The sequence below is a fragment of the Gobio gobio genome (assembly GCF_949357685.1).
Source record: "Gobio gobio genome assembly, chromosome: 1".
NCBI classification, from domain to species: Eukaryota; Metazoa; Chordata; class Actinopteri; order Cypriniformes; family Gobionidae; genus Gobio; species Gobio gobio.
In genome coordinates, this window is record NC_137097.1 from 35,861,582 (window position 1) to 35,875,140 (window position 13,559).

General features: G+C 37.0%; 1 protein-coding gene across 8 annotated transcripts in view; it reads right to left on the reverse strand.

Annotated features, from left to right (window-relative positions):
- The window catches only part of hgs (hepatocyte growth factor-regulated tyrosine kinase substrate), a 27,120-nt gene extending 17,569 nt beyond the window's left edge, over positions 1-9,551 (reverse strand). For all 8 annotated transcript variants that reach the window (XM_079836834.1, XM_079836833.1, XM_079836832.1 and 5 more), the window contains exons 1-8: positions 9,416-9,551; positions 8,110-8,194; positions 7,927-8,002; positions 7,362-7,454; positions 6,836-6,959; positions 4,549-4,601; positions 4,395-4,463; positions 2,604-2,728 (exon numbers count right to left, since the gene is read on the reverse strand). In XM_079836834.1, the coding sequence (XP_079692960.1) occupies positions 2,604-2,728; positions 4,395-4,463; positions 4,549-4,601; positions 6,836-6,959; positions 7,362-7,454; positions 7,927-8,002; positions 8,110-8,194; positions 9,416-9,452 (662 nt within the window). In that variant the 5' untranslated portion in view covers positions 9,453-9,551. The remainder of the gene's footprint in view (positions 1-2,603; positions 2,729-4,394; positions 4,464-4,548; positions 4,602-6,835; positions 6,960-7,361; positions 7,455-7,926; positions 8,003-8,109; positions 8,195-9,415) is intronic.
- Positions 9,552-13,559: the final 4,008 nt, after the last annotated feature.

Below are 13,559 nucleotides of genomic sequence, written 5' to 3' on the forward strand. Positions count from 1 at the left end.
ATCCGAGGCAGTAAAATGATCCCATACACTATTATACACCGATTCAGACAGTGATGTCTCGTGAGTTCACTGTTGGACAGATCAGTTGATTAAACCTTTCATTAAAATGAATTGGTTCAAAGGAGTCATTAGGTTGTGAATCAGACATTAGCGGACGTGAACGCATTGTGTGCTAATCCCAGCTGTAGGACACCGCAAAAGATTTGTCAACACTAGGGCTGCACAATTAATCTAATTTCTAATCGCGATTACAATTACACATGCCACAATTACATAATGATTAAAAAAATTATCTTAATAGTGTAAGGCTGAACGATTTTGGAAAAAATAAATGTTTATACCAATATTGCGAATGCAATTTGATATGCGATTCTTTTTTAAGCTCTTTATCCTCTGTATTGTTCAACAGAGACAAGCAATAAATCATGGTATGGTAAGGGTGGGAATCTTTAGGAACCTCAAGATCCGATCTGATTTCCGGAATCACGATCCGATTCCAAAACGATTCTTGGTCTTTTTTTTCCTTATTTATTTTATAAATAAAGCTTATTCTTTTTTCTTTTTAACTACATATGTAATAAGTGCTTTTTAAAATAATTACACATTAAAAGATTTTATTAAAACAATTGCATGGTAAGAAATAAACTAATATAGCTTTAAAACATTTAAGCCAGTAAATAATGAAGAGGAACAAAAAATAAAACATAATAAAAGCAATAAACAAAGAGTGCTTTCAGTATTTAAGAGTAGCCTGGCTATCTGAACGTTTTCCATTCATCTTTAAAGCCGTTTGATTATTATGATGACATTATAGGCCTAATAAGCTACATTCACACTAATGCACAGATCTCTTTTGATTTATAAGATGTGGCTTGTCCTGTCTATTTAATTCCTTAAGTCTTGAGATAACTGACTGTGTTTACATAGATTTTTCATCATAAAAGCATTTTGAGCTGCAAGTACATTAAACAGTCTCCCATAGACGCATGCGCGAGCGCTCTTCACAAAGCACATGTCAGTATTTGAAATCGAAAGCAACCTTCTGTCAGTGAGTTTAATATTTTTAATATGCAAGTCCACTCCATTCCAAACAACATGAACGATGCCTTCGTAGAGCATTTGTAAGTAAAACACAGTCGGGCGAGCCTGCACACTGCAGCGCGCATTTCTCTCACTCACAGCGAATATCCTGTGCAATGAAGCCCGTGAATGTCATTGTTATTCACTTCAACCTTTCGGAAATGTATGAAAGAAGGTTCGAGTGGTGTGAGTGTGTGTGTGTGAGGAATTGGAAGCCATTAAAATAAGGGTGTTTCTACACGCAGCGCTATCACACATCTGGGGTTAAAAACGAAGCACCGAATCGACCCAGAATCGTCAAACAGAGAATCTTTTCTCCCACCCCTATTGTATAGAATGACCAACACAATATTAGATAAACTGTTCTGTTGCGTAGCATGCCAAGTTGATGCTTCCTCAGAGCTGAGTGCTTTACTCTCCCACGTCATGTGACTAAAGAGAGTAAAGGAGGAAGAAAAAAAAAAAAAAAAAAAACGCGAATGCGATTAATCATTCAGCCCTAGCCACATGCAATATGGATTCAGTCTCCGGACCTTTTAACGTGATGTCAGTTGATTTTTGACATGACCAGAATGTAATCGCAGCCTTTGCGGTTAAAAAAAAAATCCAGTTTTATCATATTGTGATATTATCGCAAATGTAATTAATCGTTCAGCCCTATTTTGAATGGTAGAATGTCAAACTAATAACGCTCCTCACCCCAAGAATGATACTCAACTCTTGATTTCAAAATTTTACAGCTGTATTAAGATCCTTACTGTGTACCTTTTGTGGTACACAGAAGAAAGCATTATTTGAAGAAAGTATGGGTTTGAGCGAATAAAAGAGATTTCATTTGTGTGTGAACTATTATAGGCATCATGACAGCAAAAAACTAAATGAAAAACAGTAGCTGTGTTTCTATCCACAAATTTGTATAAGAATTTGGGAGAACATCAAGATGAGTACATTTTGAATTGAGGCGGACATTTTTTATCCGATAAGAAGACATGCCCATAAACTAGGAAGGAAGCTGAATAAATCTCTTGATGAGCGACAACAAGCTCATGTGACTTTGCATCAACAGAGGATGTGATTGGATAACTGGACTAACCAGTGGACCAATCGCATCGCTGCATCTCAAATGTTAGTTTGGTCGTTCTGAAATGCCTGAACCAAAGTCTGTCATCAGAATGATTTGGTTTAATTCCCTCCCAGAAGCGTCTCACACAATTGCATTCCCAAACATAAGGCGTCCGAATGCAAGGTAAAACAACCACGTCTATTGAGTCTCTTTTTGTGCGCTCTGAGCTGCATCATTTATGATGGAGGGGGAGAAAAAAAGAGCCTCAGTGGCTTCCCCGATTGCAGCAAATTCACATTTTTATTAGATATTTTGAGCCAATTTCCTAGGAAGTGATAATTTTGTTCTCTTGAACACATGGGAACATTATTTGCAAATGTCAATTTTGAGCATTAATTAAATTCACAAGTTTGGATGGAAACATAGCTAGTTAAAGATATCAGTCTACACATATACTCACTTGTTGAGAATCTCAAAGCAGGGCTCACACACTCGCACCTCCTTCTCAATGCCAAACTTGGGAATGGTAGAGTACTTCGAAGAGCACTTCCCACAGAAAATCTGCCCACATGCCCTGCAGTGGTGCTGAATGAAGAGCCACCAGCCATTATGCATCATAAGATCAGCTTATATAGGCCAGTGCTTCTCAGAACCTGTTCTGGGGAACCCCCACCTCAGCACATTTTGGATGTCTCCCTCATCAGATAAGCCCAATTTGAAGCCTTGTTCGAAATTGCCCCCTATACCCTCAACTATTCCCTACATTACTCCACTAATATACTCCGCTTGAAGGAGTGAATGAAAACGAGTGAGTGAATTTAGACACTGATACCCCTTTTCCACCAAGGCAGTGCTAGAGCTAATTCAGAGCCAGAGCTAGTCCCAGTTCATAGTTGGTTTGACTGAGGAGCCTTCTAAGAACCGTTTGCTTTTCCACATGCTGAGAGCCACAACAGAGCCATGTCTTACGTCACTGTATTACGTCTCATCTTTCTCAGCAACGCTAGCGAGGCAGCGGCAGTGTTGCCAAGTTGGACTACTTCATCACTGTTGCCGCGGGCTGTTTTCCGGGTTTTTTCGCGGGTTGAAGCGACCCCAATTATGTGATATAGCCCCGGGAATGCGAATTTTAGTAGGCAACCATGCCAAAAAAAACACATATTTTACCCCCAAATGTAATTTTTACTGGGGAAGCCCCCCTGAAACGCGATTGGGCTTGTTTTGAGTAGCAATTGGGTGGGTTTTGTTGTGAAAACCTGGCAACCCTGGGCAGCGGGAAAAACACACACACACCAGGCTTGTTCGAGATGCATCGTCACTGCGCAGACCAATCGTATGATATAAAAAAAACGCATGAGTGAATCAAAAGCATAAGGAGTAGTGTGCTCTCGCTGGACTCGTTATCATACGGCGATCGGTCTCTGCAAAGCACCGCTGCGAACAAGCCTTCCATCAACAAAGCAAACGTTGCGTTACTATTGATTCACATGGCTTTACGATCCTACATCGGCATCAAAACACAACGAAAACACAGCGAATCCAACGCATTCATGCAATTCGCCGTAATTTGTATAGACTGAGATTACAAACGAACAGCAGCTGTTAGCTCCATTAGCTGCTATTTCACAATGGCGGATCTCAAGTTTGTGTTGGTCTTGTTGACCCCGCCCCCAGCGCCTGACGTAATCGGTTCTTACTTCTAGCCCTGTTCTAGCCCAGCAATGTTTTGGTGCTACTTAAGAACCACTTTTCCTGGCTCGGAGCTGGGGCTTTGGGTGTGGAAACACAAAGAACCGATTTGAAACTAGGCTCTGGCTCCGATCTAGCTCTAGCACTGCCTTGGTGGAAAAGGGGTATGAGTGCACCGGAAGGGCTACCACTTTTGCGTAATATGCTTGCTCTTTTAATAATTATTTTAAATGCAGCAAACTCACAGCTCTAGTAGTAATGAATTTATCTTGAACTCTCATGGAAACTAGGACCTGCGGTCGAAACACACAAAGTACCACCCCAAAGTCCCTAGTTCCTTGGGAAAGTTCCTGCGGTAAAAAGCGGCTAAATAGTGCCCTATTTGAGGGTAAGGGGGCGATTTCAGACACAGCCCAAGTCTTGCTGTCTATACTAATGAGGGAGACATACAAAATGTGCAGTGGTGGAAGTCCCCAGGACATCTTTGAGAAACACTGATATAGGCTACTTCATAAACATTATATAGCTCAGTATGGGAGATTATCAAAGGAGCGGTATGTACCTTTCGGGTCATAACACCAAACTGAACCCTACATCTGTGACACTCTTCTGCATCCACCCATTCAGGGGCCTAGGGGGAAAAAACATGACAAACTGATGACAAACCACTAGAGAGTGTGCAGAATGTATTCACTTTACTCAAAAGTTATTCTCACCCTCTCTGCTGCAAACATGGCATCACTCTCCTTGAATTCTGGGAAGACATGACCTGAACAAGTAGAAGTGATAGTTTTTCTTTAAAAAAGTGTCACAGCAGCCATGAATCGTGATGCTACATTCACATATACAGCATTTTTAGCATTCTGTATTGCTGTTGTAGTGGGAGTTTGTCAAATTTGATCCCCCTTGGTGAGCAGCACAAATGCTCAAAACTAGTGGTCGACTGATATATCACCAAGGCCAATGTATCAGACGATATTTGATCATCTTAATTTAACAACACTGGCTGGTGTAGTGGGACTTGTATTTTGAAAGCGCTGAGCAATTGCACTGCACATGTGCCGAACTTTCCACGGTACGACAGTCGGCGAGATGGAGCGGAAAGTCAATATTGGTCGATCACTATTCAAAACTTGAATGTCCGCTGACATTAGGGGTGGGCGATATGAGCAAATTCTTATTTCACAATATGAGACATTTTATTTCACAATAACGATATATATATCACGATACATACTTATTTTGTGATATTTTATCTAATTTCTTTTAATAAAAATAAGAAAAGAGAAGGAATTGCAAACAATGGGACCATAACAAAAATATGAAGTTATTCAAGTACAATAGGTTTATTTAAAATGTAGTTAGAATTAGTACAGAAATGTAATAATCAAATGTAAAAATAAAACATTACAGTCTTCACTGTATGAATTAAATTTAAATGTATTCTTTTTTAAAACAAAAAAATACCCTACAGACTTTTTTATGCCCTTTTTACAAAGCCTTGATTTTGTTTTTGGGGTGTACTAGAATATGCTTTCATGCTTGATTGTTGAAAAAAAAAATTCTCACATATTTTATATTATTACAGCACCTCTCCCCAGTCTGACCCAAACACATTATTTCCTGTTTCGATGAAGCCCCTCTTTCCGAAATATGAAACGTGCTGTAATTGGTTACCTGGCCCAGTGTGTTGTGATGGGTACGGCTTAGCACGTGTTCAGGAAATGTCACACCCCTTATCATAGCCGCAAGCTCTACTCAGATGTAAATATTAAGGATGGCGTCAATTTAAACCAATTCAAGCCTGATTCAGACTTAATGTTAACAAACTAGAGGATCGTCCTGAACAGAACGCACAGACTTTGCAAGCATGGATTTCACAGGACGTTTCAGAGTGGTATGTTTGTTTTTTTGTAATTTTCCTATACACTTTAGAAACAATGTTATATACCATTTATTCGTCATATATGTTGGAAAACTATGGCAATACAAACAGTAATCAATCACAAAAGCATGGTTAAATTTCCTAAGGGGCGGTGAACAGCCTTACAAAAGGCAAAGCTTAGCCCTTTGTTTACATCATAGCAACTACATAAAACTTATCATTGAAACTGTTAATAGGAAACGCAACTTCAAATAAAAGTTGTTATCCACAAACAACAGATTGTCCCGACAAAGAGGGAACTCCATTTCAGGAGAAGCTTTTGTGTTATAATTCAGGAACGGTGTTTAAAATAAGTTAACTACTCTAAGTTCGTCATCCTTAGGAAGGTCAAAAAAATGAGTTTTGGAAACGGGGTACAAAAACCCCTGCGTATCTTTGACAAAGCGACAAGACCTTCTCTAACGCAGCTCAACCAGGCCTCGCACCTTTTTTGCGTATTGTGTGGGCATAGATCATTTAAATGTGTAACATTATGACTTCACAAGATCTGGAAAAAAACGTGTTGTAGTCCAAACGAGTCGTTCGTTGTAGTTCTTCGAAAGTGGATTCTGTTAAATAATATATCTCCCTTTGTAGTGGACCTTGAGCTTTGTAACCTGCAAATCTTTTTTATGCTCAATGCACTTTTTCACTGCTTATTGTGCCTAATAACATTTTAAAACATTGAGCATGTCCCAAATTCACCATTGCCTTCTGAGAGAGGCAGCTTTCGGTGCGTGCACTTTTCCTTTTTGTGATATATTATAAAACATTGTGATACATAGCATATTGTGAGTTCAATATCGCGATTTGTATCGAATCGTGAAACGAGTGTATCGTTACACCCCTAATATTTACATACCGCGATGTACACAATATGGCAAAATCTCAAACGATAAACATTTTATACTGTGGTAATGATATATATCGTCATACCGCCCAGTCCTAGCTGACATTGCGATTAAAGTGTTTGTATATAAATTGCAGCAGTGTATAATGCATCATATCATTTCTGTTACTACAAGTCGCTGTATGCGTGAACACCCTTTAGAAATGTACTTTATGTTTATGAATCTTACCTTCCACCTTCATGATCTGATAGGTGTCCTGGACGACTTTGTACTTGGGCTCGTTGCGGAAGGCGTGGGACCAAGCCTGGATCAGATAAAGGATCTTGTTCTTCACGTTCGGTTCAGGTTGTTTCTAAAAACAGAAGAGTCACATCCTCTCAGTTATGGCTTAAAAAACAATATCTGAGCTCAGAAGTTGCCTAACCAGTTCATAAAAATAAAAAAAAACATACACAAAAAAAAACACCACAAAAACAACAAAATAGCAAGCCTCTTAAGCCACTTCAAATCCTTCTCTGTGGTTGTCAATCTCACAGAAAATCAGCAAAAGAAATCCAAGTGTAACTTTTTGTTTCTGATTTTTGCTGGAACTCCCCTGAGCCAAATGAACATGTGACGACGATGACACAATCAGGAAGTACAGTGCAGCATTGAGTCACTGGGTCTGACCCACTTGGAAAGATCATAAGGGCAGGGCTAAAGACTGTTAAAGCAACCGTCACAGGACAGACAGGCTGAGTTTAGCAGCAATCACCTTGAACAGCTCCTTCAGCTCCTCCATTGTCTGCTTACAGGCCACTTCATCATGAATGGTCTGGCCACAGTTCTTCACCACTGACTCCAGGACCTGTTGACAAGCAAATGCTGACACATGACCTTGACTGATCAGGGGCACAATACAAAACTTTTATTTTAAATATGATCTCTTGCATTAACTATGTATGAACCCAACATTAAAGTTCCCTATTGTGCTATTTTGTTTTAGTCCCCTATAATAGGTTTTCATGCATCCAAGGTCAAAACACTTAAATTTTTTCATAATACTGTACACATTGCAGTATCACTAAGTCTGAAAACAGAAGATACAGTCTCTACTCTGATTGGTCAGATGGCCCAGTCTGTTGTGATTGGTCTACTCTGCTCTGATTGGTCAGATGAGCCAGTCGTTTGGGGTTGGTCTACTCAACACTGATTGGTCAGGTAACACAGTCCGTTGTCAGAGCAGAGTAGACCAATCCCAATCAATCAAAACTTTTTCACTTTCAGCTTGCCAGTCCCTGGTCTACAGTGCTCTACATATGTAGATGAATGACACTTACCTCAAGAGCATAGAGCGCAACATGTGGATTTTTGTCATTGAGTTTTCTCTTGATGGCACCAATTGCATATTTTGCCCTGATGGTGGGAAATAATAAAACAGTATAAACGGAAGTCAAGACAATATATATGATTCCTGCTCTTACACTGACATGCAAACATAACAAAATGTTTTATGTTCTTACTGCGTATCGCCTTGCCGAATGAGGTCACATATCTGCAGAATGGACTCCCAGTCGGTCTCCAGCAGCAGCTGACTGGTAGCCTTATCTGTAAATGAGCACATGTCTGATCAGAATCAATTCTCTCAAGGTCTGTTTACTGAAAACATGGGGAAAGGAAGAGGAAAAGACCATGTCCAGGCTTGACATAGTAACACATTTTTCTCTTCACTTGTACCTACATGATACCAAAAATCAAATATAATGTTGTCCGTATAATTTAAGTTACCCATATCCAATTTATTTAGTATTCTTGTTAAGCACTTTTGAGATGCAATAATTGCTAGAAAATTATGTTTACTATTATTATTTATATTATTAAGGAACGGATATTTAATCGTCATTTATATTATGCACCAATAAAACAATACAAACAGCATTTACCTACATATTTAAAATACAAATTACACACTGTTCACACATTTTTTTAATACTTGAATATGTCCAATGTTGCCTAATTCAAAATCATAGATAGATAGATAGATAGATAGATAGATAGATAGATAGATAGATAGATAGATAGATAGATAGATAGATAGATAGATAGATAGATAGATAGATATTTGTGAAGCCTTGGAAATGGAGCTACTGTGTCAAACAGGAAGTTACTGTTATGTGGTGAAACTGAACGAAAATGGGCCAAAACATCCTCTCTCTATCTCTCTCGATTACACGAGCACACAGAAAGAACAAACCGCGAATAACGGCAATACATTCAAATAACGTTACACCTTCAAAATCCTCAAATGACACTTCTCCAAACGGTGTGAGCAACTGCAAAGATAAACATTTATATGAAACGCTATTACAACACGTCTAATTAAATGAGCAGTAACGTACAATTGCCTGGTTGACAGCGAGTTTTGGCTAAGAAAAACAAAATTAACTGCCAATGACTTCAGACACACAAGACAGAGAACGTAAAGGTGGAAACGTATACATGATTTGTTATTTTAAAACACTTGCTTATGAAGCTTGTAAAAAAGAGGCCTGAAAATAGCTTTAGCTCCGATGCGCTACTAACAAGCTTACATACGATAACTGATTTGTTTAAGACCATAAAGTTGAACTGAACTGAAAAGGACATGCCGCAATGTCATGTTTAAGTTCGTGTCACTTGTGTGTTGAATGTCCAGTGGGAAAAATAAAGACAATAGGTGTTGAAGGCCAACATTACCGTGTCTATTCAAGCTGTGCTAGCGTTAGCATTAGCAGACTCATCGGTCTGTCAGTCTGAATTATCAACGAAAAACTCAAATATCATACATACCCAACAGTCTCTCGAATGTTCCGCCGCCTTTGCCCATGTTTAATCTCTGATATCGGGACGATCTGTGTGTCTGTTTGGCTGTTGTTCACCTGTGTGAATAAGGGAGTTTCACTGCCGGGTAACACGCGCATGCGCAAACGAAAGAGGAAATGTCACATAAAAGTCCAGTAACAGTAACATTATAGACACTTATTGTATAGTCAGAGTGATACAAAAGAGTCTGCTTCGTTATTAGATGACATTAGTATTTATTATAAAAAGTATGATAATAAGCATATCCTCACTGTTTATCGTCTGCCATGGACTGAATCTGGTAGTTTGTTTTGTTTTGTTTGTTTTTACCTTAAATAATTCCTCACCTGACAATTTTACATGATCATTTCTGTGTCTTTAATTAATATAAGAAAACAGTAGACTAACATTATTTATTTTTAATGCGTTTTCATGTCTGTGGAAAATGTACCTAATTTTTATTATTATTTGTATTTTTTTTTGCCCATTCAAGAGCTATCACAACAATACAACAAATTAGTTTTATTGATCATAGTGGTAATTGAGAATAAGCTTTTTTAAATGGTTTTATTTTGAATCATTTTAATAATTTGCTACACATTGTCATGGATCACAAAATGTTACAGGCCATACTATATAATATTTTCTGTAAAAAGTGTCTTATATAGCCGGAAATCATGATTTCTTGTCCAAATTAGTCAGTGTATTTTTCCATCATGTAATCAAAATATTTTATGTGCTTTTCTTTTGGTAATATTTCGTTTATTTTATTTTTAAAAGCCCTAAATTCCTAATTCCTAATTCTACATCATTAAATTGTTTAAAAATAACTTTGATCTTATAAAAATGTACGTCCATATCTTACGTCAATTCTGTTACCGTACCACACTTTGCACTTTGGAGGAATTATCTCCCACAACTATGTAAGATACAGGAAATTATGTCACTTTCCCTCACTGTTAAGACCTGAAGCACTGAAAGGTATGTGTGCTCTCTCTGAAAAAATATTTTAATCTAAAAAGTTCTTTTTAAAAAAAAAAAACATCAAAAGTGTTGCCACGATATCAAAAGGATCCATCACTTTCATGCAATGTGCTCCTAGCATTTATGCTAGCAAGTGGAGTTTTTGACTAAAAAGTTAAAAATGGTCCAGCGTGTTACTGTCAAACTCTGTTAACAATGTTATTTCTACACGTTGCCTAATTTGTCTGTAACAGAGTTGACAAACAATACTTTAAAGAAATTACTTTTTCGTTAAAAGATAAAGAAAAAAAAGGAAGTGTGTTTGGCAAGCACTGAATTATTAAAATTTTCAATAAAATACTGGAAAGAATTTCTATTTAACAATGAACTTTTTGAAATGCCAAATGTATCTCCAATTATAGATACACTCTTATGCACCATTCTAAAGCCATTTTGTAGTATGCATAGTGTTTACACTGAAAATCCCAACAAGAATATTGAACACTTCATGCAGTGCACTGTCACAGCTTTACCAGTGGTGCTGGATGACAAAATAACCATCATATATTCAATATCTTTCATACATTTGATGGAAGAGTGCATAGGAGTAGTACATAGTGTATAGTAGGTCAACTGTGGCACAACTTATGTCACCCTGGCAGACACATTGTCCCATATATAAAAATAAGCCCTTGCCAACCACACCTCCCTTCTTCATCCCTTATACTCCAGCAGTCAAGACAACAATAAGCACTTTTTTATATTTTACAACCCAGGATTTTCACTCGTAGCATTAGGTCATACATGAGTCACTACCTGGCGCAGTAAACAATGCGGCTATTGTAAAAACTGTGCTGGTGCTGCCGCATACAGTGGTATTGTACTGCGGTCTATAGAAGCAGCCCCCATAACAACAGACAGAGATGCTCAGAGAGTCAAGACAACATGAGCCAAGAATGTCTTCATCAGCTGGACGGTTTACATGAGATTTATATGCAATTATACATAGGCTGACATAAATGTATCAGACATTCTCTAAATCCCAAACTTTGTGAATGATCTTTAACTTAATGACCATAAAAAGACCCATTATTTATTGTATGATATAATCAGATTATATGAGAATCTGCATTCCGTATTTCAGTTTTGAATTCATTAAATGAGCAAAACCGAAAGTTAATTGAATGATTCCAGTTGTTACTTTGCCTTCCATTGTCATCAAAAGGAGCTTGTGTTTTCTGGACGTGTCTACGCTGTAAAAAAAAAAAAAAATCCCTGTAAAATTCACGGTAAAAAAATGGCAGCTGTGGTTGCCAGAACTTTACCGTAAAAAATACGGCAGGAACGTGACAGCACCATATAATTTCAAGGTTTATAATGTAATAATTACAGTTAAAACAGTTCAAAGCCATTTAATTGTAATAATTACATGTACACTATAAAAAATGTACAGAAAAAAATGTATTTCATTGAAATACTAATATCGGTTATGTACCTTTGATATATACTGACAACCACCAAACACAGTGGTGATAAGAGTCACATGATGAATCAAAGCTCATCACAAGCAGCTTTTAGGAGGGCAATACTAATATATAGAAGGTGCTCAATGTCATTCACACAAACACTAAACACCATCATGGTAATGCACATGAAATCTTAACAATGCAATAAACATTAATTTAACAACATTAGATGTAACATAAACATAAAACCCTAATGTACATAACTGATTATTATATGTCAATTTACGGTTTTTCACTGTAAATTACACAATGACGTGTTCTTTTTCACTTCTAAAAACTACATTTAATGGTAATTTACTGTAAAATTAAATTAACTGTAAGGTTAAATCTATTACAGTAATTCACCGTATATAATATGGAAACTTTCTGTTAACCAATTAACTGTTTTTCACAGTAGCATTTTTACAGTCTTTTACTGTTAAAATCACGACCATTTTTTTAGTAAAAGACCAATAGGCCTAATTTTAGATGATCTGCTCTGGTCGACTAACAGTTGTACTGTTGGAAAATAAGGGTTAATACTTTTAAAATAAGAGTTCATTTATATTTAACTATTTTGGTACATCTGTTTTGCTATCATTAAACTATGAACACATCCTATTTACTCTACACCATATTGATAAAATGTTTATAGTCCAATACTGTTTGGACCCCATTGAATATCATTGAGTGGAAAAATACTGTATATCTATTTCAGAATATCTATTTTGCAAAGAAAGGAAATCATAGAGGGTTGGAGCAAATTTTTGGTGAATTTTCCTGTAACTGTTTTAAGTGACACCTCTTAGATTTTATGTGTGGCATTCCATTAAATAATGTTAACACTTTGAAGGTTTAGTTCACCCAAAAATGAAAATTCTGTCATCATTTACTCACCCTCCATTCCAAACTCTTTTGTTCATCTTCAAAACACAAATTAAGATATTTTAATGTAATTTCAGCCTCCATTAAAATTCCATTCCAGCATAACCATATAAACTTCATAAAGACATCGCAAAAGTTATTCATATTCATAGGAAGAGGTTTAATACAAGATCGCTTTATATGATGAACTGGTTTAATAGGCTTTATTCACATATTAAAGGGTTAGTTCACCCAAAAATGAAAATTACTCCATGATTTTCTCTCCCTCAAGCCATCCTAGGTGTATATAAATATAATTTAATATAAATATGATAAAGGCCTTCTGAAGTGAAGCGATGTGTTTGTGTAAGAAAATATAAAACTTTATAAACTAAAATAACTAGCTTCCGACAGACGGTCAAAAGCTTGCGCTACTCCTACATCCAACATCATACATTGTGTCAGGGGTTATTCTTTTGGCGTTAGTCGACTTGCGTAGGCCGTCTGCCGGAAGTTAGTTATTTTAGTCTAAAAATGTTTTTAATTTCTTTCAAAAACGCATCACACTACTTCAGAAGGCCTTTATTAAACCCTGGAGTCATATGGATATCTTTTATGATGGATGGATGCACTTTTTTGGACTTCAAAATCAGGCCCGCCATTCACTCCCATTATAAAGCTTGGAAGAGCCAAGATATTTTTAATATAACTCTGATTGTATTCGTCTGAAAGAAGAATGTCATACACACCTAGGGTGGCTTGAGGGTGAGTAAATCATGGGGTAATTTTTATTTTCGGGT